The 26,581-nt window shown below is 53.1% G+C and overlaps 1 protein-coding gene across 2 annotated transcripts in view; it reads right to left on the bottom strand.

Annotated features, from left to right (window-relative positions):
* The window catches only part of SORL1 (sortilin related receptor 1), a 50,624-nt gene that overhangs the window by 8,364 nt on the left and 15,679 nt on the right, over window positions 1-26,581 (bottom strand). The window contains exons 9-43 of one of the 2 annotated variants that reach the window (XM_063418074.1): window positions 26,212-26,404; window positions 24,870-24,987; window positions 24,320-24,393; window positions 22,628-22,716; window positions 22,334-22,512; window positions 21,245-21,431; window positions 20,133-20,261; window positions 19,821-19,906; window positions 18,074-18,246; window positions 17,800-17,931; window positions 17,585-17,676; window positions 16,753-16,999; window positions 16,201-16,339; window positions 15,011-15,184; window positions 14,748-14,861; window positions 13,616-13,738; window positions 13,159-13,278; window positions 10,878-11,003; window positions 10,532-10,639; window positions 9,971-10,102; window positions 9,631-9,762; window positions 8,855-8,989; window positions 8,413-8,568; window positions 7,896-8,045; window positions 7,425-7,553; window positions 5,888-6,014; window positions 5,195-5,364; window positions 4,846-4,958; window positions 4,440-4,544; window positions 3,452-3,524; window positions 2,275-2,357; window positions 1,929-2,025; window positions 1,179-1,363; window positions 321-440; window positions 70-234 (exon numbers count right to left, since the gene is read on the bottom strand). In XM_063418074.1, the coding sequence (XP_063274144.1) occupies window positions 70-234; window positions 321-440; window positions 1,179-1,363; window positions 1,929-2,025; window positions 2,275-2,357; window positions 3,452-3,524; window positions 4,440-4,544; window positions 4,846-4,958; window positions 5,195-5,364; window positions 5,888-6,014; window positions 7,425-7,553; window positions 7,896-8,045; window positions 8,413-8,568; window positions 8,855-8,989; window positions 9,631-9,762; window positions 9,971-10,102; window positions 10,532-10,639; window positions 10,878-11,003; window positions 13,159-13,278; window positions 13,616-13,738; window positions 14,748-14,861; window positions 15,011-15,184; window positions 16,201-16,339; window positions 16,753-16,999; window positions 17,585-17,676; window positions 17,800-17,931; window positions 18,074-18,246; window positions 19,821-19,906; window positions 20,133-20,261; window positions 21,245-21,431; window positions 22,334-22,512; window positions 22,628-22,716; window positions 24,320-24,393; window positions 24,870-24,987; window positions 26,212-26,404 (4,675 nt within the window). The remainder of the gene's footprint in view (window positions 1-69; window positions 235-320; window positions 441-1,178; window positions 1,364-1,928; window positions 2,026-2,274; window positions 2,358-3,451; window positions 3,525-4,439; window positions 4,545-4,845; window positions 4,959-5,194; window positions 5,365-5,887; window positions 6,015-7,424; window positions 7,554-7,895; window positions 8,046-8,412; window positions 8,569-8,854; window positions 8,990-9,630; window positions 9,763-9,970; window positions 10,103-10,531; window positions 10,640-10,877; window positions 11,004-13,158; window positions 13,279-13,615; window positions 13,739-14,747; window positions 14,862-15,010; window positions 15,185-16,200; window positions 16,340-16,752; window positions 17,000-17,584; window positions 17,677-17,799; window positions 17,932-18,073; window positions 18,247-19,820; window positions 19,907-20,132; window positions 20,262-21,244; window positions 21,432-22,333; window positions 22,513-22,627; window positions 22,717-24,319; window positions 24,394-24,869; window positions 24,988-26,211; window positions 26,405-26,581) is intronic. The other variant, XM_063418075.1, reaches the window with a different exon arrangement.

The following is a 26,581-nucleotide window of genomic DNA, read 5'->3' as shown; positions in this document are numbered from 1 at the left end:
AACACACAAATCCAACCCCCCACAGCCTGGCCTCGGCAGGAGGAGAGGCCAGAAGCAGCACCACGTTACCATGTCCTGGTCAGGGGAGTCGTAGGGCGACTCCCACTTGATGACGGCGAAGGTCTTGGCGGTGCGCACGGCGTGCAGGTGCCGCGGCGGCAGCCGGTTGTCCGGGATCATCTTCACCACCACGTAGTCAGAGGGGGGCCCTTGGTAAGGAGACATCACCCGCACCTGGGAGGGAGGCACAGGGGGTCAGGGTGTGTCCTGGGGGAGCCACGGGGCGGAGGAGGAGGAGGAGGAGGAGGAGGGGAGCCCACCAGGAAGAGGTACTGCTCGTCCCGCTGCACCAGCACCGTGATGTTGTGGGCGCTGGTGGTGCTGTTGTGGGGGCTCCTGTAGAGCTCCAGGAAGGACGTGGCGTAGAAGATGCCGTAGACCTGAGGAGGGAGAGCACAGCAGGGATGGGGCAGGGTTTGGCATAGCCCAGAGCATCCACTGGCTGTCATTTTTTAAGGGCGTGAAGCAAAGACCCTTTTCCCTCTGGACCCTTTTTCCTGCTTTTCCCTAGTTCAATCTTCCCATTTGCCTTTGAACTCCCAACCCCAAACCCCTGAGCTCAGCTCAAGTAACAGCAGCTGATTCAGGGGCTGCTGGAGCATTGTGCTGTCTGTGTTTAAGCCACTTCTCACTGCCACAAACAGACAAGAAGCCTTTCTTTGCTTCTGCTTAAAAGGCAGGAGGTTCTTTCTTGACAGGGACATTCCGAGTCCTGATCAGAAGCCAAATTTATTGAGCACATAAGGTGTTTATATAGGGGTTTTCTTGTATGGCATTTATACAGGATTCTATTTTTGTACCAATTCTCATTGGTTATACATTCTTTATGACCTCAGTTACTTGGTAATCATTACAAAGTTTCACAACATGTTTCTTGGTCACTCCTACCGCAGGGAGCCTTTATCTGTGTCTGTCTCTCCCATGGTTTCTGCTCCATCAGGCTCCTTTATCAGTTCCATGACATCCTCTGTTTCAATCCCCATACTTCCCCTCATTATCCCCCCAAATTTTCAGAGCACTGGAATTCCATACAAACAAAAAATCCCAATTTCAAGGGTTCTGTGTGCTGCTTTGAGCCAGAGCCCAGGGTGGCTGTGAGGGAAGGGTTGGTGCCTTACCACATTCCTGGGGCCGGTCCAGCTGCATTCCACGGCTGTCTGGTTGATGGCCTTGGCCTTGAGGCTTGGGGACTCAGGTCTTGTGCCACTGGTCACCACATGCACAAAAGACAGAGGGCTGTCACCCAGCTCCGTCTTAGCCCAAGCAGAAATTTCATAGGGGGTGTGTGCTGTCAGATTGGCCACTGAGCAAGAAGAGAAAGGGGCACTATTAGGTGAGGCAAAGCAGGGCGAGGGTGGGAGCATCAGCAAACAGGAGCCTGCCTCTCCTGGGCTGGGCTTTTGTACTTTTTGCAGTAATTTCCTTTATACAGCAGCACCTGAGACTCTGGAATCCAACCCAGCCTGTGCTTTTCTGTGCCCGGATGATTTCCCATATCCACACTGAGATTTTCCCAAACCAGAAATGTGATTAACAGGGACAAGTGCTGTATGCAAGCCCCAGAAATCCTTGTTCTGATTCTACTCCCTTTGGCTGATTAGAAATGGAACAACAAACAAAACCCCATGTGATGAGAAAGGACTACTGCAGCTCTGGGGGTAAATCCCAAATCTGCTTGAAATCTCCAGGTCCTCCAAACAGAGAATTTGCTGCTTTGTTCTGTCCAGATTTAAACAGAACTGTTCAAAGAGAAACTACAAGTTGCAAAAAAACCCTCAAAAAATAAATAAAATAATCCTACAACCTCTCATAAATCCTTCTGCTTGGTGCTGACCAAAACAAAACTTTTTATTTTAAGCAGAATTTACCTTTTTGGATGGACTTTTCTCCTTCTATGACCAGAGTCCTTTTTTCCTGCCTGTGGCTATCGAATGTCCAGTAGATGTTGACCACGTAGCCACTGACCTGTCAAGCCCAAGGACACAGAGCCATCAGCTCAGCTGATGCACACAGGGAACCAGGGTTACTGGCAGACCCCTGACAGTCTTTGCATTGTATTTTCCATCCCAATTAAGAGCCCCGGGGCAGTTTGGGAGCAGTAAGAAGTGATTTGGTGTGAAATAACTGGCAACTGCAATGCTTCAGTGGGTGACAGCCTCTGCCAGCCACTAATCATCATTTGCCCAGCTCAGATGGAAAGGGAGAAACTCTTACCTTGATATTCGTGGTCATTTTTAGGCTGAAAGTTATGGAGTCCTCACTGTAGCTCTCAATGTGGATGACAGGGGGAGGAATGACTGGGAGGAAAGGGAGAAAAGACCTGTTAGTACAGCACAAAGAAATAGAAGTATTTATTGAGAGGGAACAGATAAAATACATCTTTTTGTGGTAACAAAGACACATCCCTCAGAGAAGACACTGACATCATTTTTTTAAGTCCACCACCTAAAAGCTGCTTTATCTGTGCCTTGTTCAGTGCAGGCTGGGACTGGAGGGGTCTGGGCCAAGGGATTTCCCTCTGAGCTCAGCAGGGTGAGCTCCTATCCCAGTGAACAGCTCCTGGCCTTCCGAGGAGCTGCTGGGGGAGGTCAGCAGCTATCGGTGCCAAACACTCATGCTAAACCTGAAGTCAAAGCTGTTTCTGTTCTTTCTACCTCTGCTCTTCTAACCATCAGGTAATTCACATTATCTGAATCCTGCACTTTGAGTAGCCTGGTGTTTTCCTTCCCTTCTTTCATCTGACAGATTAGCAGACAATTTTGAAGCAGGGATGTAAGTTTGGGTGGAAAACTTGGCATCAATACAAACGACTTCAAAAGGCTTTTCTTAAAAAAACCCCAAAAAAACAACAGGTTGGGAAGGAAATGATTTACTGTGCTGTTTGAATTTATCTGCTGTGATATTGTGATAGTTCCTGGGAGCTGAGGTTGTTTTTTATGGTCTAAACCTGCAGGAGGAGCCACAGCAATTGTGACCTAACAGGGAGAAGGATGAGCCAGCATCCTTTCAGAGTGAGAGTGATGGAGTTGGTAATTCCTTGTCTATCTGGAGGCAGGATTTGGCCTACAAAAGTCTGAGGGAATCTGTCTGCAGCCTGGGAGAGAAGGGACAGGCTCTTGCTCAGGTCCAGGGCAGCACATCCATCCCCTGTGCCACAGAGGGAGTCTGTGACCCCTCCAGACACACCACTGAACTCTGAGGCAGCTCAGGCTGAGTGAAAAAATCACTTTTTACAGGTCACTGCTAACAGCAAAGCTGTTGAACAGTGCGAGAGGCTCAGCAGGGAGAATAAAGGCCAGGGAGGTGGCTCTGGATGCTGCTGCTGCTGTTTCAGGCTGATCCTCTGCCTTTTTGTCACCTTCTCTGAGCTGACCCAAACAACAACATTTACCTTTGCCTTTGACGGTGGTTATGGACTTGGATTCGCTCCAGTTTCCCACCCCTCGGCTGGTTACTGCAGCAACCTTTGGAAACGAGGGAACACGAGCAACATTGTACAGCGCAAACAGAGCGGGAGGTTAGAGCAAGGTTACAGACCTGGCGGGGCTCCGGGGAACGGGACTTGGAAGCAAACAAAAGCTTAATTACTGGGCAATAAAATGCTTAATGCAGAGATAAAGCCCACTGCTTAAAGTCAATTAAAGGAACCTAAGAGGAGGGAGGTGCAGCCTCTTTGCAGATAACTGCTCTCTTATGAGATCTTTGAGGAGCCCATCGAGATAAGGAGCTCGGGACTCCAGGGGCCATGAAGGTGAGAACCACGCCAAGCCCTGAATTTACTTCCAAAGATTTATTTGGGGATGGGTTATATTGGGAAGGAATGCCATGGGAGGAAAGCTTCCACCAGCTGTGAGAATAACAGGGATTTGGAGGAGAGGGTTTATCCCCCTGGCAGTGAACTTCCCCAAGGACTGGGGAGGATGGACAATGGCAAAGCACACATTTCCCAGGGCTCACTGTGCAGACTTTCATTTCCTCTTCTTATTACTTCTGTCTATAATTACCCAGCCTCTCCCCTGTGCAGACATTCCCCACAGGCAGATCTGCTTCTTTTCCCACTGATACACCAAGGACCAAATTTATCTCTGGCCCACATCCAGTGCAATTGCAGTGACATTGGAATGGGCAATTAGCAGGGAGGATTTTGTAATCCAGCCTGGCCTTCTGGGACAAAGGAGCAAATCAAGGAACTACAGACATTAGCAGTGGTGGTGTGGGTTGGCATTAAAGGGCAGGGCTTTAACGAGATTTTTTTTTTAACAAGATGTTGTTTCAGCAAGTTCTTGGCTGTGCAGGACTTAGGCCACTCAGTAATGAGAGCTCAGTTAGAGGGAGCTTTGGAAATACTCACTCTGAGAGGGAGCTTTGGAAATGCTCACCCTGACTGTGTAGAGAGTGTTGACCTGCAAGTTCTTGATCTCCGTGTAGTTCTTGGTGGTTCTGAGGGATGACCACTCCTTGGATCCACTGCTGCTGTATTCCACCTAGGAGCACCAAAACAAGGCCTGAGGACTCCCAAATACCACAGGTCAGCAGGTGCCTCTGAGACAAAGTGTCAGCAGAAAGAAGCACGACATCTCAGAAAGGGAGAAATTAGGAGCTCGGGGGCTGTGGTTGGTGCTGCCTGCAGCCTGCAGCATTTGTTCTCCCAGCTTGCCTGATGTTCCCAGTAGATTTCCTCTCCCAAATATCCCATTCCAGGCCCACCCCACCCTGCAGCTGGCTGTGTGCTGCTGTCCCCAGGCCACCCAGCCGGGCTCAGCCCCGGTGGGCAGCAGCACTCACGATGAATTCCCGGATGAGGCCGTGGGCGTTCACCGGGGGACTCCACCAGCCCATCACCACACCCTCAGCTTCTTTCTTCAGCGACAGCTGAAGGTTGAGGGGAGCATCTGGTACTAGTGAGAGACAGAGAAACATCAGTGACAGCCACGGTGCTGTGCCCAGAGCGCGCGGGGGAAAGCAGCATCTCCCAAAAAATCAGGACAAAGGGCTGGACGGCCCTTTCTCCCAGTCCAGCACGACTCCCAAGCCCATGGGAAGACCCTTTTTGCTCCCAGCAGGGATATCTTTACTTCTGAGCCCGAAGCAGCACGAATCTGCCAGGTTTGGAGGGAGCAGCAGCTCTGCTTACATCCTTCGGGCGCCCGCAGCGTGATGAAGTCGTTGGTGTTGTAGACCCGGCTCAGGCACTGCACCTGCACTTTCACCTGGTACGTGCAGTCGGGCTTGAGGACCTTCAAAACGCTGTTGGTTTTGTTGCTGTGGGTCTCCAAGATCTTCCAGATGCTCTCCCCGACCATCCTGAGTGACAGAGACACACAGCTCCAGTCAGGAGGGGCTTTTGTAGCACAGAACGTACAGATTTGTCCCCAAAAAATGGAACCATTTTAAAAGGTCGCTGCTCGTTTTGGTAATGTCACACCACCAATCTTGGAAAGATGCTATTGGAAAGCCTGAACCATATCTTGGTGACTTATAAGCCCCTGAGCTTTTCTACACCTCTTGTGCTCAAATTTATCTTTGTTCTTGCTGCTAATGGTCCCACAGAGACAAGGCCCAAGTGGAAGAAAAAAAAAGAATATAACAACTTTACCATCTGAGTAAATAGTCAAGGAGGAAAGCAATGCAGTTTGTCACAAATGCCCTCTGGGTGCACCTATTTTGTGTCTCTTTTGCTACCAAATATCAGATTTTCCAAGCAGAACTTGATTAAGGAGCTCTGAATGTTTCAGACCCTGTGTGATTCTCTGCAGTAAATACAGGCACACCTGTGCTCGTGCTCGTCCTCTTTACCTGACACAGCAGCAGGGGAGGGATGAGGTACCTGTAGTAGATGTTGTAGACACAGGAGGTGGAGGACATCCTTTTTGGCCGAGCCCACGTCAGGGTGACATCCCCAGAGAAATCAGCTGTCCACTGCAGGTTCTGCACTTTGTACACGATGGTGTCATCTGAGCAGAGAATGGGAAAAGTTCATTTATGCAGGGAACAAACCCAGGAGAGAAACGGGAGTTTTGTTTGTTACACCAAGAACAGGGGAGGTAGAAACAGCACTGGCTGAAGGGGTGTCTGCTCCATTTAAATGAGATGTAATTTATCAGTGGAGAGGACTGCGCTCAGAGAGGGAGTTCAGAGCAGGGATTTTTACCCCTGGTGCTCTTAGTTCTACCCAAAATATCTTTATGCTGCATCAGGCAAGCGTCCCCTTTCCCCTAAGGAAAGATAAGGTGTGGCTGTTGATGAAATACTGGGAATTTCAGAAGTGTGTGAGTGCAAACTGCTCAGAGCCACCCTTCTCCTGGCATGATCAGTCTGTGCTGTCCCTGTCACCTGTCCCAGGGCCTTTGTGTGTTTTCCCTTATCACCTCTTGTGTTCAGCAGCAGGACCCAAGCAAAGGCTGGTGATCCAAGTTTGGGGCTTGCCTTGATGTGAGCTCTGTGGCTGAATCACTGCCTGGCCCTCACAGAGGCACTTAGGGCATAAAACCACTGTGGAACCCAGCCCTGGCAGAGCTGGGGATGGGAGGTGCTGATCTGAAATGCCCCAAATCCGTGCCCTGCTCCCACCAAGCTCCTCTTTCTCTCCGTGTTGGCGCACAAATCCCTCTGTTTTGGCCTGGCTCTGCTGGGGTGCTCAGCTTTGGTGCTGAACAGAAACCAAGCAGAGACAAATTGCTGCTGTTTTGCTCTCCCTGAAGAGCTGGAATTAAATCCTGCAGGCACATGGGTCCATGGACAGCACAGCAAGACAATTTTTCCAAGGGAAAAGAGATGGTTTTCCCTTGGCGTGGCAGCCCAGCCGTGCATCTCAGCAGCTCCTTCCCTCTCCCCTGAACCTGCTAGCCTCTCCCAATCAATATTTAATTAAAGAACTAAACCTGATTGATGCCCAGCCCCCCCAGCAGCTCAGTGGGGAAGCAGCTGAAGCTCATGGCTGTGATCGATCGCTGTTATCAGCCCAGGGCGGGCTCTGCCCCCACAGGGCCACCAAGGGCCAGCGTGGGACAGCCAGGGATGGCAGCAGGGCACGTGCCACATCCCCCAGGGTCACCTTGCAAAGGAGGGCAGAGCAGGAGATTCTTGCTTCACCTGTGGGCTGTGTAAAATGGACAGCTTTGCTCCTATCCATCCTAAAATGATTTTTTTTTTTTTTCTGTATCTGAGGCTGCTGGAAGACAAATTGTCAATGTGGAAGCTGCTGGGAAGTTTGTCCCAGCTGGTGATAAATGGGTGAGGAGGTAGCTTGGACAACGGAGCAGAGGCAGATAAATCAAGGATGTGGGGAGGGAAAGGTCACATATCCAGGGGAGCACCTCTGTGTGCTGGCAGGGAGTGAGGGATGGGACAGGGCTGCTGCTTACCTGTGCAGTTCCTCTCATCACTGCTGTCTGAGCAGTCCAGGTACCCATCACAGCGCTCTGTCAGCATGATGCAGGCCTCCCCATCCTCACACCTGAAACCACTGGGGCACGACAGGCTGCTCGGAGTGGCTGAAAAAGGCAGAGCAGTTCAGGACTCGAGGCAGGGAAGTTCCCTCAGCAGAACTGGAGCATTTGCATGTCAGGGATGGAGCTCAGGCTGATGTGTCAGACACTGAGCTGCCTCCTGGCTGCACCTTCAGAAGAACCTGAGCTTATCCCATTAAAAACAACAACTGGACTTTTCTAATGGGAATAGCACCACTTGGGCTTTTTATCCTTTTTTTTGTTTTGTTTTCTGTAAAGGATTTTTTTTTCCTCCAGGGATTTTCACCAGCAATCAAAGCCCCCTCAGAGGCTTCCCTGCCCTCCCAAGGAGCTTCCCAAGGGAAGGATGCAGGTGGGAGCACTCACGGCAGCTCCTCTCATCCGTGCCGTCCTGGCAGTCCCTGACGCCGTCGCACCTCTTCCAGTTGGGGATGCACTTGTGCAGCTGCTGGCACTCGAACTCGAAGCGGCTGCAGCGCCCCGGGAGCGCCGGGGACGTGGCTGTCACGTTGGGTCCTGCACACACACACACAGAGATGGGCAGGAGAGCAGCGAGGCACGGCCGGGCTGGCACTGCCACCGCCACCGCCACCGGCAGGGAGCGGCTCCACTAGATGGCAATGTCCTTCCATCCAGCAGGTGGAGGGGATGACGCCTGAGCCATCCTCTCTCCTGTCTGCAGAGGGCTGGAAAAGCCTCTGCTTGGCAGGGAATGCCCCGCTCTGGGGCAGTCCCAGCTGCTGGACAGGAGGAGGGTGGCCCCAGCGCCAGAGGACGTTTTACACCCACAGCGCAAATTAACCCCGCAAGGCTCTGAAAGGTCAGAATTCCTTGCAGATGTGATCTGGGAAAAGGGGAAGGGGTGAGGGAGAGGGGAGCTTACTTGAGGTGGGACAGGCGTCCTCGTCAGAGCCGTCAGTGCAGTCCCTGTAGCCGTCGCAGACCCAGCTGTTCATGATGCAGGCGCCGCTGTTGCAGCGGAAATGGTTGGGCAGGCACGTCGGGGGGATCAGCGTGGTAATGGGATGAACTGGAGATCCTAAAAATACACCAGGGAGAGCTGACCTGAGCTCCTCTGTAAGCTCTGCCTGCTCCCTGCTGACCGAGGGGGAAGCAGGTGAGGAGGCACCACAAGCCCGGAGTTTTTTTTGGCATCGTGTCTGTAATCAGGATATCTATAGAGTAAAAAGATGCATGGAAGTGCCCACTCAGCCCACTCAAGGGGCATTTTTGGAGCCACGGGGGCTGTGGGAAGGCAGAGTGACCCTTCAGCATGTCCCAGTCCCTGTCCTGCCCATGTCACAGCCCCAGCAGTGTGTCCTTACCCTCACAGTCCTTCTCGTCAGACCAGTCCCCGCAGTCGTTCTCCTCGTCGCACTTCCACCGGTTGGGGATGCAGTGCCCGTTCCCACACTGGAACTGGTAGTACCGGGAGCAGTTGGGGGCTTCTGTTGGGTTTTCTGGCAAGGAGAACAGAGTCCCGTGAGCCACAGGGTCACCTCAGCAGCCCTGAGCACAGCTGAGGGCTGGGAGCACCTCAGGCTCCAGAGAACATCACCCTGAGCAGGACAAGCACACTCCTTTCTCTTCATGCCCAGCAATCCCATTCCTCCCAGCCCTCACTCTGTTGCCATCACTGCTTTGTCTGTGTTCTTCGTGGGCAGACACTCCCCCTGATCTCAGAACAGAATTCACCAGAGCGTGGCAGAAATGGAGGAGCAAACCCTGCAACTCCGAAATGAGGCTGCAGCTGCCTCGCCTGGCTGGCTACAGCTCCCACAGCCACCCAGGGAACTGTGGTAAATATTGGGTTTGGCTGCAAACTGCCTGTCTGCTCAGGCTGGGAGTCTGTGCAGTAAACATGGTCACAGAGGAGTTAGTCAAGCACAAGATGTGCCAGGTTTTCTGCGTGTTTCACTTTACCTGCCTGCAGTATGAGGGAAATGACACCGATGTCCGGGTAGGACATGCTGTGATGTGCACAGGGAGAGCTACACTCACACATACACAAATAAAACACGAGGAAGATGGCACTCCACGCTCCTGAAATCCAAAGGAAGCTGGAGCTGCAGTGGCAGGAGGCCCTGGGGGTGCTGCTCACCACAGTTTGCCTCGTCGGAGTAGTCGCCGCAGTCGTCCATCCCGTCACACTTCCACACCAGGCTGATGCACACACCATTCTGGCACTGGAAGCTGAACTGGTCACAGGTCCGGTGGAACTCGGGGTCCTGGGCTGCAGGGAGAGGTTTGGTGTAAAGGTCAAGGGCTTCAGGAAACCTTGAGCAGGAAGGAGCACACCCAGGGGCAATCCCGGATTTCTAAGCAGAGCATCACAGACTAGAGCCACCTCCAGGAGAGCTGGCAGCCTCCTGGTGGCCTGGTTGTCCCCACACCTCTGGTTTCCTTCTGTGCCCACCAGAGGTGCCCAGTGTGACACTCACAGCACCCAGCATAGCTGGCATCCTCGTCCGACCCGTCGCGGCACTGGATGATGCCGTCGCACACCATGGAGTGGAACAAGCACTGCTGCCGGTTCTTGCACACGAAATCCATGTAGCGGGTGCACAGGGGCTCTGCAGGGGTGGGGGGACAGGAGGACAGGGGGTGGCACCTCTGCTGTCCTTGCAAACAGTAGTGTCACCCCCCGGGACCTGCGCTGACCCGAGCGCAGAGGATTTTAGGAAGGTAAAGTTCCCGAGACAAATGGTTTGAGCTTACAGAGAGCTCCCAAGAAAAAAGGTTTGAGCTGTGTCCCTGCACAGGCTGCCCTCACCAAACAACCCCTCAGGGTGGGCACAGGCACCAGGAGGGGTTTGGTCACCTCGCTGGCAGTGTCCTCCCAGCCTGTGCCTTTCGCTGACCCACCAATGTCACGGAGGGCTTGTGACTGCATGCCAAGGCTTTCCCGCTATCTCACAGGGCTTCACTCCCGTGGGACAGGCTTGGGCAGAGCAGAAATGCTGCCAGCCCTCAGTGCTGCTCCCCCTGAGCCCGGTACCCACCACAGTGCTGCTCGTCCGAGGCGTCGGAGCAGTCGTTGATGCCGTCGCAGTGTTTGCTGGTTGGGATGCAGGTGCCATTGGGGCACTGGAAGCCGTTGCACTTCTTCTCTGAAACCCAGAATTGGGTGGATGTTGTGCGTTTTTCAGGGGGTTGTTAAAGATGTTTTAAGTTAAGCTGTTTAATTAATCTAACCACGGCTAGAAAAAGCCATGGTTGCCTTCACACTGTGATTCTTTTGGAGGGGTGGGGGCTCTCCCTATGAGTTTGCTGCTGGTTTAGCTCGGTGGGTGTGCAGAAATCCCTCCCACCCGTGGCAGAGCCCCCCATACCCAGAGGACACGTTACCACAGCTGGCAGGGTCCTCGTCAGAGCCGTCCTGGCAGTCGGCGTCGCCGTCGCACGCCCAGCGCTGCGGGATGCAGTGGCCGTTGTGGCACTGGAAGCTGGAGGCCTCGCAGGTGTGATAAACTGCTGAAACCAGAGCAGGGGGACACCTGAGTGCGGGGTGTCACCGTGTCCCTGCCCAGCCAGGAGTGAGTCAGGCCACAGCACCACACCCTGCTCCTTCCCCTGCACCAGCATCTCCCACCACGGCGGGTCCCAGCACAAGCGACCACCCCACGGACCCCAGGCAGGAGAATTCCAGGAGTCCCAGCTTTCCCTCCCCATGCCATTCCTGCTCACAAGCCTGCTGTGCCTCGGGGATGGATTTTGCAGGGTGGAGATCTCCCAAAGCTCTCCCCAAAGTCAGCAGCCTCTCTCCCTTGGATGTCAGTCCTTGGGGTGTGTGGGCAAAGGTGACAGCGGTGGCATCGTGCCAGAGATGGCAAAAAATGTCACCGAGATCAGGCAAGGCTTGGCAGAGCTGCAGAGTCCCCCGTGCAAGGCAGGACACAGAGAGAGCTTTTAATTAAGGCAAACAAGGCTCTTCTATGTTGCCAAAGCAAACAAGAAATCTGATTCTCCCTGGGGGTTTTCCTTAGGCTCCTGTCAGGAAAATATCTGCCTGTGGGGTATCTGGGTTGCAGCCTGGTTTGTGTTGTCGCTTTAGAGACAAATCTTGCTCCTCAAGCAGGAGAGTGCTCAGAGTTCTTGAGCAAAGCAGTGTTCAACTTAATTAAATGGCATGATCCTGAATTTGAGGTTAGAGAGTGACATGCACTCACAGATATTTCGAAATAGTACAATCTGGTGGCAGTAATATTCTATTAGGTATTCAGCATGAAATGTAATTATTTTAGATAAGAGCAATAATTGCAGCCCGGTGAAGTCAGACGGAATGTTCCTCAAATAATTGTGATCCTCTTAGATAATTCCAACTTGGGGCTTTACAAACCCGACACGCTTTTTGAAGTAGGTTCCTCTCCTGTAGTAATTCTCTCTGGAGACACTCATATGAGAGATAAGTGATACCAATATAAATTAAACCTTCTTAGAAAGCCACGCTCGTGGAATACTAATGGCCAGGATCAGCCCTGGGTGCTCCAGGCACAGCAAATGCCCCAGAGGTGAGCAAAAATGAGCTCCGAGATCTGAAAGGGATCTCTTAAATCCTCATGCCAGAGCCCCAGGACAGCAGCTGGTGCCACTCTCTGTCCCAAAAGCTCCAGATTCACCAGAGCCAAGCTGCTGCCAGCATTCCCAGGGGCCATCCTGCTCCCTACAGGCTCCCCGTGGATCTCTGCCTCATGCCATGGAAATCACTGTTTTTATCTTGAAATATCCTGTGTATGGATCAAAATACAACCTTGCATCTTTCACTGAGGGACTGATGCTCTGCCTCCTCTGAGAAGTCTCCTCTCCTGCAAGCACTGAGAGGTTTGGCTTGGTTGATATTTTCTGCTTGATTGTTTCTAGTGGGAAAGACCAATGCGCTGCTCTCTGTTGGTTTTTCTGATGAGAAAAAGGCTCTGTGTGGGTGTTAACCTCGGGAGGCTGCTGGGGAGCATCACTGTGGTGCTGAGGAGGGTGCAGTGCTGTGAATTTCTGCTCCCAACACACAGGACTTGCTGCACAGCAGGCATCAAGCAGGAACAAGGTTATTTCTGCCAGCCAGGCTGCTTTAATACAAGTTGTAAGCAAAAAAACCAGTGGGACTCCTTACTTAGGACACCCTCTTCAGGTTTTCGAGCCCGTGGAGCAATGAGGCTGCCAGAGGAGGACTAAAACTGCCAAACTAAACTTCCCAAACCACATCTGCCTCTTCAATTAACTGTGGAGAAGCTGCAAAGGATGTGCCTGCTTTCTGCACCAAAGGAATGGCAAGGAAAGGGAGTGAAAGCTGTGAAATGCTGCCAGTGCCCACTGGCCTGATCACTGCCTCCCTGTAACAGGGAGCTCCTTTTGGCAGGAGAATCTTTTCCACAAAGCCACTTCCCATGCCACAGAGCTTTTCCTGTGGCTGCAGGCTTGCAGGTAAAAAGCAAAGCTGGGTCACTGTGTGAACACCTCAGAGCTGCCAGCAAATTCCCAATGAACCTGCATTTGGAAATCCAGGATTTGGGGGATCACATCACCCTACGGTGCTCTAACAAGCAAGGAAACTGAGGCACGAGCTAATGTCTCCCAGGCTGGAAGTGAAAAGTAGGAGCAGCAGGAGGCTCTGGACCAACAGCCGAGGACTCACCAGTGCAGTTGGCTTCGTCAGACCAGTCCCTGCAGTCGTTATCCCCGTCACACATCCAGGACAGACGGATGCACATCCCCGAGCTGCAGCTGAACTCATCATTCCTGCACTGGTGAGCCTCTGCAAACCAAATATTGGGCTTCAGCTCACGGGATACCCCAGGAGCAGGGCAGGAAAGCTGGATAATAATAACACAGATGTCTCCCAGCTGGAAGAACCAGCCTTGCTCTCTCCTCCTGTCCTTCATTTCCCAGAACACAGTGCTCCTGTCCTTAATTCCCAAATACCCTGTGAATGCTGGTCCTGTCCCCCATTTCCCCAGTCCCCAGTAAATGAGGAGGAGACAGCCTGGGTAAACAGGGGCATCTTTCCCTTCATCACCTCTGAGCAGCACAGAGGGTGCTGGAGGGCAGCTCTCACCCGTGCCCAGGGCAGGAGGACTGAGGGTGGCACTCACCACAGTGGCTCTCGTCGCTGTTGTCCCCACAGTCGTCCTCCAGGTCGCATTTGTAGGACAGAGGGATGCAGGTCCCCGAGCCCTGGCAGCGGAACTGGGTCTCGGTGTCGCACACGGTGGTTGCTGATGGAGAGAGGAGGAGGAAGAGGAGGAGGAAGAGGAGGAGGAGGAGGAGAAGGTGGTGGTTAGAAAATGGTTTCTGCTGCCTGAGGGTGTGTACTGAGTGCAGGGAAGTGGAGGGACAGGGACAGAATCCTGCCAGTCCAACCTGAACTCCTGCCCTGGTATTTTAATGCCATTTTTAGGCACTCCCTGTAAAGCAGAGTGCACAGGGATCAGTTTTCTGTCTGGGGATGGGGACTGAAATTCCTGATGTCCACTCCCAAGCCAGGGAGCAAGAAGCCAAGGCTGTGGAGATGTCTGCTCCCCACAAAGGGGACTGAAACCTCAGGTGGTGGGGAGAAGCTGGGCGTGAGTGTTGCTATCCAGGGCAGCATCGTTGTGCCAAGCCGGTGACCTCTCTCCAAGGAATGGGCACCCACAGAGGCGTCCCCACACCTGGAGCCAGACACTGAACTCAAACCTGGACTCTGCTGACTGGTACCTCAGCTTTGTCAGGGAAGTAAGTTCCTTATTGGTAAAAATGGGTATAAACAGCTTCTCTCTGGTCCGCCAGTGATTCCTAACTTCAAACCCAGTCCTTTTTCCACAGTGCACCAATCCAAACCCTTCAGGCCAAAGCTGCCCCTCCTGCACACACTGGCAGTTCCTAACTTTGCTCCAAAAGGTGACCTCCATCTTTAATGTGTGAACTTGATTTATTATCTCAACAAGAGGCCCGTGTCAGCACCATCAGCTCTCTTTTCCTCATTGGCTGTGCCCTCAATTAGCTTCAGAAGACAATTAGTGCAAGAGACAGTTGGCATCAGCCTCACCAAATTCCGGACACTGACGCCTCATCTGGTCAAGGGGCTGGGACAAAACCCATCCAATCTGAGTTCACCAAGGGAGCTGAGTTACAGCCCAGAGAGCCTCCTGCTCTCCCTGCCTGTGCGAGGAGCGTGGGCCATCAGCTCAGCTCTGCAGACACCCGGGTGTGGCCAGGCCAGCCCCCCCAGGGCAGGACACTCACGGCAGTTCTTCTCGTCACTCATGTCCCCGCAGTCGTTGTCATTGTCACACTGCCAGATGCTGTTGATGCAGTTCCCGTTGGAGCACCGGTACTGGTTGGGCAGGCACGTGTTCTCTGGGGCAGGAGGGACAAGAGAAGCAAGCTGGCATCAGGCTGTGCCCCAGGGATGGGTCACTCTCCTCCCCAGCAGAGCACGGGTCACACCGACCTCTCGTGATGGCAGGAGCCACCTGAGAGGCAGCAGGAGGAGGGCAGGGCTTTACCTTCCCTTATGCAGGTGTTGTTCTTGGTGGCGTAGCCGTGGGGACAGTCACACCTGAGCTCCCCGCTGGGCAGCACGGTGCTGGCCACCCCCTCGGGGCACTTGCAGCTGCGGCCGTTGTTGGACCTGGGCAGGCAGAGCAGGCTGCAGGGCTTGGAGATGCAGGCGTTGTGCCCTGGAGCAGGGCAGGAGGAAGGGGACAAGGTCAGGGCAGAGGCACGGGAGTCCCAAAGCCACCTGCCAGCCCAGGACAGAGGCACAGGAGTCCCAAAGTCACCTGCTACCCCAGGACAGAGGTTTGGGAGTCCCAAAGCCACCTGCTAGCCCAGGACAGAGGCACAGGAATCCCAAAGCCACCTCTCAGCCCAGGACAGAGGCACAGGAGTCCCAGTGTCACCTGCCAGCCCAGAACAGAAGTTTGGGAGTCCCAAAGTCACCTGCTACCCCAGGGCAGAGGCACAGGAGTCCCAAAGTCACCTGCCAGCCCAACACAGAGGCACAGGAGTCCCAGTGTCACCTGCCAGCCCAACACAGAGGACAGGAGTCCCAGTGTCACCTGCTCTGGGTTCAGAGCCTGTTAGCAGCCAGCTCTGCAGGGCTGAGTGCTGAGGCACCCCCAGCAATGCCCAGAGCCATCTGCTCCAGGCAGTTCGAGGGCCTTTAAGGGGGACAGATTGGTCTTTAAGGGACACAACTCATCCCAGTGGCTTTGGAGGTCATCAAAGGATGTGAGTTAGAGCCCCAGTCACCTGCAGAGACTGGCAGAGCTGTTCAGTGGTCTGGTACCCATCTGAAAATGGGTGTAAACAGTACACAGGGGTCAGCACTGCCTTGTCACAATGCAGACAGGTGATTAAGGGAGGACAAATTGGTGCAGCCCTGAAATCCTGGGGTTTTTTGGTCTATACAACACTTCCATGGAAAAGCCAGGGTCTGTGACATAAACTATGAGGTGCCAGCACAGCCGAGTGCCCTGTGAGCTCTCTCCCTGGGAGCATCTCTCCAAAATAAAACGAAAATCAGAATACACCACTCATGAAACTCATTCCTCCTGACTGAGAGCCTCAAGCCCTGCAGGAATGAGGATATATTCAGGAAATGCAAGCCAGGATGGCCCAGCGGGCTGGGAACCTGTGGAAATGGGGGATGAAAACATTTCTAAATCCCAGGGAAGATCATCTGCACCATTACCTGTTGTCTTCCCTCTGTAAAAGATTTTCATGTCCATGATCCCGTTCAGTCGGCCGACCAAGATCTCCATCCTGGAGCCGCTGGTTTTGGATGCTCTGAAAATACTCAGCTGTGACCAGTCGTTCCAGTAGATCTCATTCTGAAACACAGGCTTGGCTCTCAGTGTGAGGAGAGGCAGCACCAGGGCCGTGCTCATCGGTGCTACCTGCACTAATCACCCTAAATCCTGGATGGGGGGGGATATGGAGAGTGAAAAGTGTCCCCAGCCCAAGGGGGAGAGGAAGAGGAAGGCCTGAGGTGGGATTTGAGCAGGAATGAGGGTGACACAGTGATCTGCTGAGTGGCAAACATTGCAGTGCAGCTGCTTGGGAATGCTGGTTCTGGATTTGGCTGCACTTGCCTGCTCGTTTCAGGGATTTGTGGGGATGTTTCAGGGAAGCAGAAAGAGAGCAAGCATCGTGCCTGCTCCAAATCACATCCCTATCCTTCAAACTCAGCGTGCACACTGCTCCTCCAGCACCAACCGCAGAGAAAAAACCAGGGAAAACAAACCTTAAATACAGCAATGGCATAGGGGTGAGGGAGGCTGTCCAGGATCACAGATCTCTGCATGCCATTGAAATCCACCCTCTCGATCCTGTCCATGTAGGCTTCGGTCCAGTAGATCCAGTGGTCATCCACGGAGATGCCGTTGGGCCAGCGCACGCCCTCCGAGACGATGCACCCCGCCAGGGACCCGTCCATGTCACTCCTGTAGATGCCAGCCCTGGAGTCCCCCCAGTCCGTCCAGAACATCAACCTGGCAGCAGGCAGAGAGGTTACTCCAAACCCACACAGAGCAGCTCCTCCAAAGGATGCAGGTTAGGAGAGGCAGAGGTTGGGATGCTTTACATTCCACGTCTCCTGCACGACAGCGAGCTCTGCAATTCTAATGAACAGCAGCAGCAGATTTATGAGCAGCACAGAGGCTTTGGAGCTGCAGGCTCTGTGGTGGGAGTGCAGCTGCAGGTTACCTTGCCATGAACCGCTCTGGTTTGTCAGAGCTGCATTTGCAGCCGAGGCCAAACCCCAGAAAGATGTAACTCGCGTCTGCCTCTCGAGTTCCAGCACAGCTCAGTTTCTCACGCATCACTGCAGCTTTCCCCACTGACCAGACCAGTTTTGCAGGCAGGAAAAGTGATTTACTAATGGATGTGTACGGGTAGGGAGGAATAAACAGCTGATGATCTATGCTCTGAGGGAGTTGGTGCCTTAGTTGGTGACAGCGGGCTCCTGTGCCGCGCCTGTCCCCAGTTTCACCTGGCCAAGCTGCCCTCCCTGAGGAGGAAGTGGTGAAGGAGCAGCAGTTTCCCTTGGGAAACACTTTTGATGTTTTCTTTCTTACCCATCTCGGGGAACCAGAGCCAGGGCTCTGGGCCGCTCCAGTATGGAGGAGTTGAGGACGGTGAGTCTCAGGTCTCCATCTGGATTGGCAACCTAGACCCAAAACCAAACCCAGGACAGGCGTGTTTGCCACTGGCACTGCTTGAAGTGACACCAAATCTGTGCCAGGCAATCACTGCTCCATAATTAAATATGCACGGGTGGGCAGAGCTGTACCTCGATTTTGGGAATCCCAGCGTTGACCCAGTAGAGCAGCTGGCTGAGAGGCTCAAAAGCCAAAGCTTCCACTGTTTCCAGCCCAGTGCTCACGATTATTTCCTGCCCAGAGCTGCCGTTGAGACAGAGACGCTGGGGAAAACAAAAAAAATAAATAAAAATAATCAGAATAAAAGACGAGGAGCTGTCTCAGCCTGAAGGTCAGCTGACAGACAGCTCGGAGGGGAGGAATACCAGCACAAACATTTGCATTTCAGGGTGTGAACCGGCTCACCTGGATGATGTCCAGAGTGACATCAGCCCAGTACAGGCAGTTGTGCTCATAGTCAAAATCCAGGGCCACAGCCCCCCTGAGCCCGGCCAGGGGCAGCTCCTCGCTGACGCCCGAGGCGAGGTCGTAGCGGTGGATGGAGTAGCGGGTGGCGTAGAGAATGAACTCGTTCTCCTCTGCAACAACAGTGCCTTATTTAGGGGCCGTTTTCGGCTACTCCAGGGGCAAAAAAAAAAAAAAAAAAAAAAAAAAAAAAGAAAATAGCAGGTGTTTTTTTTACCCCTGGTTTTAGCGCCTCGGGGAGGCAAAGAGCCTTTGTCTCAGTGGGATTAGGTTAATGGGGATGTGGTAATAGCCTCACATGGGGCCGGGCACACACTGTGGGCATTGTCTGGTCCAGGAGGAGGAGGAGGAGGAGGCACGGCCGGCAGAACCTGTCCCGACCTTTCTTCCCACCTTAGTGCTGCCAGTGAGAAACAAAATGCTGATTTCCTCTCCCTCAAAAAAAACCATCCCAAAACATTAAAAAGAGTTGGAGTGATGCAATTCTGCAGGTCCTGAGGGACGCCGGCCCCGCAGGGAATATCCCGGGGTGGGTTTTGTTTCCGAAGGGAGCCGAATCCAGGTAATGGGATCCTGGTCCGGGACAAAGTCTCCCGGGCATTATCCCCCCAGCGGTCGAGCCCAATAATGCTATTAATGAGCAGAGCTAATGTCAGTAAGTAACCCTGGCTGTGCATCCCTAATGAGATTATACGGAGATATGAAACAGATACTGTACATGAAAGTGTTACCATGGAGCGAGGAGCGCGGATGCCACAAACACCCTGGGAACACAGCACTTCAAAGGCCGGCCCGGTGGGGACCGCAGGTTTATTTGGCAATCAGCAGGGCCCTTCTCAACGTGCCCAACACTGCTCTCCAAATAGCTCAAGAGGGCTCAGAGGGGTGAATAATGTGTCAGGAGTAAAGCTGAGTGCAGCGCTGGCGGGAGTCCCAGCACAGGGGATGCATCCCCGTGCTGTTTCCCACCTGGAATATCTCCTGCACGCTGAAAAATTCTAGGGCAGTGCAGGAGAACCTGCTGCTGGTGGGTCTGGCTGCTCTGCTTGGCTCCCCAGCCCCTCCACCAGCCCCTGCCCTGCCTGAGGCTCTGGAGCTGCAGCACGGCAGCAATGCTGATCACGCAGCTCGTGACGGCAGATTAAATTAAAGCTGTAATGAGCAGAATGCAAATAACTCTGGCAGCACAGGGGCACGGGGCTGCTACAGTGCCTTGTACGTTCGAGAGGAGAAAATAAGGATGGGGGGGTGAATTCTGGCAGGCAGAGATGTGAGGGCTGAAGGTCTGCCCTGGTCTGGCCCCAAAGGGGTCATTCAGCTGCACACGGTGGCTGTCTCAGAGTGGGACCTTCCCAAGGGGACCTTCCCAAGGATGGGGGTGTCTTTGATCTAATTCCTGTCTTTCTGGTTGGGTTCGAGCCAGCTACAGCGAGGACGTGGCCAGGATGAAGGGGTTCCTGCTTGCAGCCTGCCCCTGAGGGCTTCAGAGGGCAGAGGCTGCTCCTGAGCAGGACCCTCAGAAGCTCTGGCCACAGGACAGGAGAGGGCCATTTGTAACCCACCCAGGCTCCCGTGTCACAGGTTTTGTCCGAGAGCCCTCTGGGACGCTGTGCCTGGTCCCTCAGGCACCAGCCAAAGGTTTCATGAATGGAGCCCTTGTGCCCAGAGCAGATCTGCACACACTCACCCGCCAGCGGGCACGGCACCAGCTCCCCCTCCAGCCGCGACTCCACGTCTCCACCCGTGCAAGTGTCCCCGGAGATCTTTCTGTAGCTGCAACACACAGAGCCAGGCAGTTTATTCCGTGGAAAAGCTGTGAACAAACCACCCTGTGCAGCCAGAATAAGCTGTGGTGTTTGATTGCCATGTATGTCCTAACGTGCCGTTTGTTTGCTGCCACTCTTGTGGGTTTTGTGGTTGTTTGGGGTTTTTTTAATCAGCAGTAAGATAAATTCCAGCACTTGGAATATCAGCTTGCCCTCCCAAGCACAGCACATACCCTCGAGTCTTCCTGTAGGTTGAGCCAACAGGGCAAGGGACTGGTGGGTCATAGAGTTTCCCAGCAAACTCAGGGTCAGGGACACAAACTTCTAAGGACAAGTCATCGCTCAGCTTGAAGCCAAAATCACTGCAAGGAGAAGAAAGAGGTAGGGAGAGACAGGGAAAACCAAAAAATGCAGCCGTGCTATACCATGAGTCTGCTTGTGAACAGAATATTTAAGAACCCATAGTGACCATTCATTTATTATCAGTATTTAGCTGCACAGAACACCTCCAAGCCAGCCAGGATGTTTCAAGAACACTGCAAATCAGCTTTGCCAGTGGCTGGGCAGGCTGGGGAAGGCGAGGCAGCGAGGCAGAGCTGAGCCAGTGTGCTCTGCAAAGCTGGCTGCAAGCCCCAGCCCTGCTGCTGAGCTGGCTCGGGTCACTGCTCTGCCTCTGGGCCGGTCCTGCTGCTGAAATGGGAGTTACAGTGTGGCTTTGGGAAACGCTGTGTGAGAGAGAGGTTCTGTCTGATTTTATAGGGAGCCCAGGGCTGAATTCTGAGGCAGGACCCCACCAGCCCTGCTCTCCTTCCGCTCGTGGTGAGCCAGACTTGGTGTCAGCATCAGGAGCAGTCTGGCGTGAGCTCTGCTGAAAGCCCAGTCCCTGAAAAGCAGTTCCCTTTCTAAGCCCAAACCTTTACATCAGGTTGCCAGAGCGTGTTTCCCGATCCTGAAACAGTGTCAGGATTGTGGGAATTGCAGTCAAAGGGCAACAGCAGGGCCAGCTGCACCCCTGTGGCTACAGAACCACAAAGATTTTTAGTGGATCTCTGTCTGTGATGGGAAATTATCCATTATTGTTTGGAAGGTGATGGATTTACAATACTTCCCTCTTCCGTGGAACCCTTCAGAGGCTCCCAAAAGGCTCTAAAGACATTAATTAAGTCTCATGCCCTGTTATTAATGAAAGGATGTTTTCAGTCTGTTTGGTTTCCTCTCTGCTATAAAATGAAGCAACGACACTCCGAGCTACGCAAATTGGACGTTTGTTCACTGGGAGCGATTGGTCACAGATACTTATCTTGGATTTACAGCCCAGACTAGAAGAAATTAATTGGTATTTTACCATTCAAAGTCCTCCCTCGTACAGGAGCAGTTGGAGACCATGACAGGCCTGTCAAAATCTTCCCCATTGAAGCAGGTCGCATGAGGAGTCCTCCTTTTGAAAACGGTTTTATGCCCCAGCAAACATTCATTGCCTCGCTCGTCCGACGGTGACCACAGCTTGTAGTCGTTCTCTGTGCAAGGCACCCCTGGGAGAGGAAACAAGGTTGGGGTGCAGAAAGGAGCAGATTTTGCAGCACTTCAGGTTTAAAGGAGAGAGATGCTGATGCCCCTGGTGCCCAGGAGTGCCAGGCGTGCTGGCATCAGCCCCACACCACAGGGATGTCTCCTCTCCCGGGCAGCCACTGATGGAATGAGAGGGCACAGCCTGAAGCTGTGTCAGGGGAAGTTTAGGTTGGACATCAGCAAAAAAATTCTTCACTGAAAGAGTGATTGGGCACTGGAATTGTCTGCCCAGGGAGGGGGTGGAGTCACCACCCCTGGATGTGTTTAAAACAAGACTGGCCATGGCACTCAGTGCTGTGGTTTAGTTGATGAGGATGTGTTGGGTCTTTCCCAACCTGGTTCATTCTGTGATCTCCTCCTCTCTCCATCCTCCTCTGGCACAAAAATCCCCAAAAAGTGCAGGGCCCCAGCCCTGTCCCACCAGGAAAGGCACAGCCAGGAGCATTCCAGCTGGGAGCATGCAGGGACAGGAGGGAACAGGCAGCTCCTGGCAGTGACAGGGAATCTGAATGGAGTCGTTCTGGTTACCAAACAGATCCGCTCCCAACAAAACGTCGAGGGAGTCGGTGATAAATTTGAGTCAAGCAAATTCCTCTGCCGGGTTTAACTGCGCTTTGATTAAAATGCTGCCTCGCAATCAAAGCTGAAATGGGTTATAAAACATTCATAGGCACAAGCCTTCAGAAGGATTTTTTTTTCCCTTTCCTTTTCAACAAATTCCTCAGCAAGGAGGAAAGGGATACAGGGAGAGCACAAGGCACACGAGTGCCTCCAGCAGCTGTATCCACGTGGACATGAGGCACTTGGGGCAGGGCATGAGGAGATGCCCTCACCCCAGAGATGGCCCTGCCACCTGTCCCCTTACCCAGCACGTCAGTGGTGTTGACCTGCAGGATCAGCCAGCTGTGGCCATTCTCCTTGTAGGAGCCAAAGATGGTGAATATGGTGCTCTTCTCGCCGGGCTCGGTCAGCAGGCCGTACACAAACACCGGCTTCTCCGAGAACGTGAAGACTTTCCAGGTTTCCCCTTCGTTTGTGCTGTACCTGCACAAAAAAGGAGACTGGCAGAGATGCCAGGGGCATGTCCTGCCTGCTGCAGGGCACTCTCTGCCATGCCCAGCATGAGCAGCAGAGGCAGCCCCTGTGTCCTGGCACTCACTTGAGCTGGTCGGTCTCGGTGCCTTGGGCGATGGCCACCAGAATTCCACCGTGGTCACCCCAGGTGTAGTAGTGGGGTCCAGACAGTGCCTGGAAGAGAAACAGCGCTGAGGGGTGATCAGGGCTGTGCTGAATGAAGGGAAAATGGCTTTGTCAGAAGCACTGCCTGGCCCAGGCTAATGCTTCAGCCTTGGCCAAATCGAGGATTTGGAGGCAGCAGAGATTCAAGGGTTTCTGCAGATGAGAACAGCCAGCCCATTTGCCCTAACAGATGTGTGCAAAAGCTGCCCTGAGCCCTGGACTCTGCTCCTCCTGTGCTCTGCGCTTGGAAAGAATCAGTGGAAGAAGTGCCATGACACAAAACCAGAGTCCATCACTCCTCCTCTCATGTGTCACCTCTGTGAGGCTTTCCTGACAGCCAGCAGTGACTCGTGGCCTTCCCAGGACTGCAGAGGAGCTGGTTCTCAGGCTGTGGAAGCTCTTGTGAATGTTTAGAGAGAAGTGGAGCCATGGCATGCAGAAACAAGCCCTGGAGACTGTTCATCCATCCATCCATCCATCCATCCCATGGCAAGAGGCTTGGATTTCACACTCACCTACACCTGGGCCACACAATCAGCTTTGCTTTCCCATCCAGGGAGCCCAGAGCACCTCGGAATGAAAACAGGGAGTGTGTCCATGCCAGACCCTGCTCCCAGGACGTGCTGGCTTACACAGGGCACTGAAGGCATTGTTCCTTTCTTCTCTGGGCCATGAAATCACCCCCGTGATCTGCAGAGCACTGAGCCTCCCAGCCTGCTGCTGGACAAAGCTGAGCAGGAGGAGTTGTGGCGCTGCTCCTCAGCTGCCCTGCTGGGTCATTCTGCCCCTCTGCTCACGACACAAAGATCAGTCAGGAGCTTGGTGCTGCTGACTTTGGATCAACATTTCCTCAGAATGTTTTAATTGCACTCCAAGGCAAACCTTTGGAGCTTGGCACCTGAAAGTCTCTGTTTCTGCAAACCCTGCCCCACCTGTCAGCTCCTGCCTGGCTGCAGGGTCCCCACAGCTGCTCTCCAGCTGGGTTTTGGAGCCAGGAGCAGCCCCTGAACCACCTCTGGCATCAGCCAGACCTGTGGCGTGTCCCCAGTGCCACTGCAGCTGCCCAGACCTCACTCGCAGGGGGAAGGAGGCTGCTCAGCTCCCGGGATTAAATAGCTTGCAGATGTTGGAATACCACATTGCACTGGCTGCAGAGTGCACAGGCAGACCACAAACACTGCCACAGACCACAACATCCACTCAGTAAACAGCAACAAACTCCCCTTAAACCAAGGGCAGCGTCTCTCACTTTTCTGGAAGAAGCCAGAGCTTCTCCAAACACTCACACACAAAGTCCTGGCTGTCAGTCCTGTCTAAAAGACACCAAATTACCTCTGCTGAGGAAAAGTCCTGCCAGGTGTAAAGGAAAAATAGTGGAGGGAGCTCTGCTGTGTCTGAATCCACCGCCTACACCAGAGGTTCATCTCCAACCAACCCACGCCTGGTCCTTCATCTAAAAACCTTTTCCCTTCATTTTAAGGCATTGAGCACCTTCCAGCTCTTGGATTCATACCATAAAATCACCTTTAATGTAACTCATCTATATTGCTGCCAAAATCCTTCCTGCTCCCCACCACGCTGGCTGATCTGGCAGGTGTAAGAGCAGCCTTACCTCTCTCCACCTTGCTCCAGCACTGCTCGAGACATAAACATTGGTTTTCCTTGCCATGTTCTTGCCAACAGAGCCTGGGAGAACGGGAAAAATCATCCTTCTTGAGAAATGCAAAGTGATTGCTTAAGAGGAAGCCAGACACCTCCAAACTATTTTTATCTGTGATTGAGGAGATGATTTTTCACACTGTAAATTAATCCCTTCAAAAGCAAATATTTCAAGGACTATTACAAGTTTTAAAAGCAGATGGAGGAAAAACCCATGGCTACAAACATGATTAAACAAAATGTGTGTGTTCTTCAGTAACAGAGCGAGACAAACAGGAATTTCTGAATCTTCAAGAAGCCCTTTACAAGGATCAGGAAAGAGGATCAGAACAGAGCAGGTTTCTCACATCCCTGTGCTGCAGTGAAATGTTCATTCTGTAATTACTGTATGGGGACTGCAGCAGAGAAAGGACACCAAAATGAACCATTTAATTGCATTTTATAACCTGCAAACTAGATACTGCCTGACAACAACACCCCCCCAGCCAAGGGAAAAGCAGTACCAGTGGCAATGATCAGTCCTGGCGCTGACTCCTTGGAGAGAATGGGCATCCTGCGCAGCTGGAAATTCAGCAGCTGGCTCAGGCGCTGGGCCAGGTGCAGAGAGCAGCCCTGGGACAACTGGGGAAGCAGAACAGAGCATTAACATCCACCCCTCACCCTGCCTAGCCCAGCCCTCCCTGCTTGGAAAGGCAAGGAGGGACTCCTTCGTACTGGCCTTGCTGTTTCATCCTCTTTTCTCAGAGTGAAAAGATCTCCAAGACCACCAAGCCCACCGATAATAAACCACACCCACAGATGCCACTTTTGGGGGTCTTCTGTCTGTCCCAGGCACCCCGTGGTACCTGGCTGGGGAGGTGGATTCCTGGAGGGATGTCCCTTGAATGGACTGTGATAAGCTCATCTCAGCCCTCCCCAGGAGAGATGAGGCTGAGGCTGTTCTCCCTGGTCATGGTGAGAGCCCACAATGCTCTGATGTACCCACGGGGATCCTTTCTAACCCACTGGTTTTTCCCCTTTGGAACCACCCCTGCTTTCCCCCATAAACACCCCAGTTCTGCCCTGTTCACGAGGGAGCTGTCACCCCTGGCCACCCTTGCAGGGTGCTGGGCAATAAAGGCTGCCCTGTGGAACTGCCACATGGCACTCCTGCCTCTCTGTGTCTGTGTGAGCCTGGGGGAACCTCGCAAGGCAGAGCTGGAACCACTGCTGAGAGATGAAATATTGCTGAAAGCTGGAATCACTGCTGAGAGCTGGAATCACTGCTGAGAGCTGGAATCACTGCTGAGGCTAAAATCACTGCTGAGAACTGAAATCACTGCTGAGGGCTGGAATCACTGCTGGGAGCTGAAATATTGCTGAGAACTGAAATCAGTGCTGAGAGCTGAAATCATTGCTGAGAGGTGAAATATTGCTGAAAGCTGGAATCACTGCTGAGAGCTGAAATCAGTGCTGAGAACTGAAATCAGTGCTGAGAACTGAAATCAGTGCTGAGAGCTGAAATCACTGGTAAGAGCTGAAATCGCTGCTGAGTGCTGAAATCACTACTGAGAGCTGAAATCACTACTGAGAGCTGAAATCACTACTGAGAACTGGAATCACTGCTGAGAGCTGGAATCACTGCTGAGACCTAAAATCACTACTGAGAACTGGAATCACTGCTGAGGCTAAAATCATTGCTGAGAACTTCAATCACTGCTGAGACCTGAAATGACTGCTAAGACCTGAAATCACTTGCAGCCAGCCACAGGCTGCTCCTTGCTGAGGCTCCCTGCCAGCTGCAAGGCTGCCCGAGACCCTTGCAAGGCTGAGTCTCTGGGGAGACCCTGGGCCCCCCGTTCTCACCTGGCAGTCGATGTGCTCGCCGTAGCGGGTCTGCGCCGGGGGCTGCAGCAGCTCCCAGGTGCCGCCCTTGTCGAAGGTGATGACGGAGCGCATGTTCTCCTCGCTGAGGGAGCCGTTCAGCAGCGTGGCGATGTAGACGCCCCGCACGCCCTCCACGCGGTGGAAATCCGCGAAGGGCTCGTTGGCAAAGTACCTGCAGGCATGGGAGAAATGGAAATTGGATCTTGCCCCCAATAAGTCTGGTGTAGGCCCGTGTCACCGCGAGGCCTAACCAGAAGTGAGACTGGGGAGGTGGGTCTGGGTGGACAGAGCATGCAGGGCAGAAGACGAAATTTTATTATTTTTATTCACAAAATATTTATATATTAAT

The sequence above is a fragment of the Prinia subflava genome, chromosome 22 (genome assembly GCF_021018805.1).
Source record: "Prinia subflava isolate CZ2003 ecotype Zambia chromosome 22, Cam_Psub_1.2, whole genome shotgun sequence".
NCBI lineage: Eukaryota > Metazoa > Chordata > Aves > Passeriformes > Cisticolidae > Prinia > Prinia subflava.
Note: the sequence above shows the minus strand (reverse complement) of the source record. Positions and strands in the feature narration are given on the sequence as shown.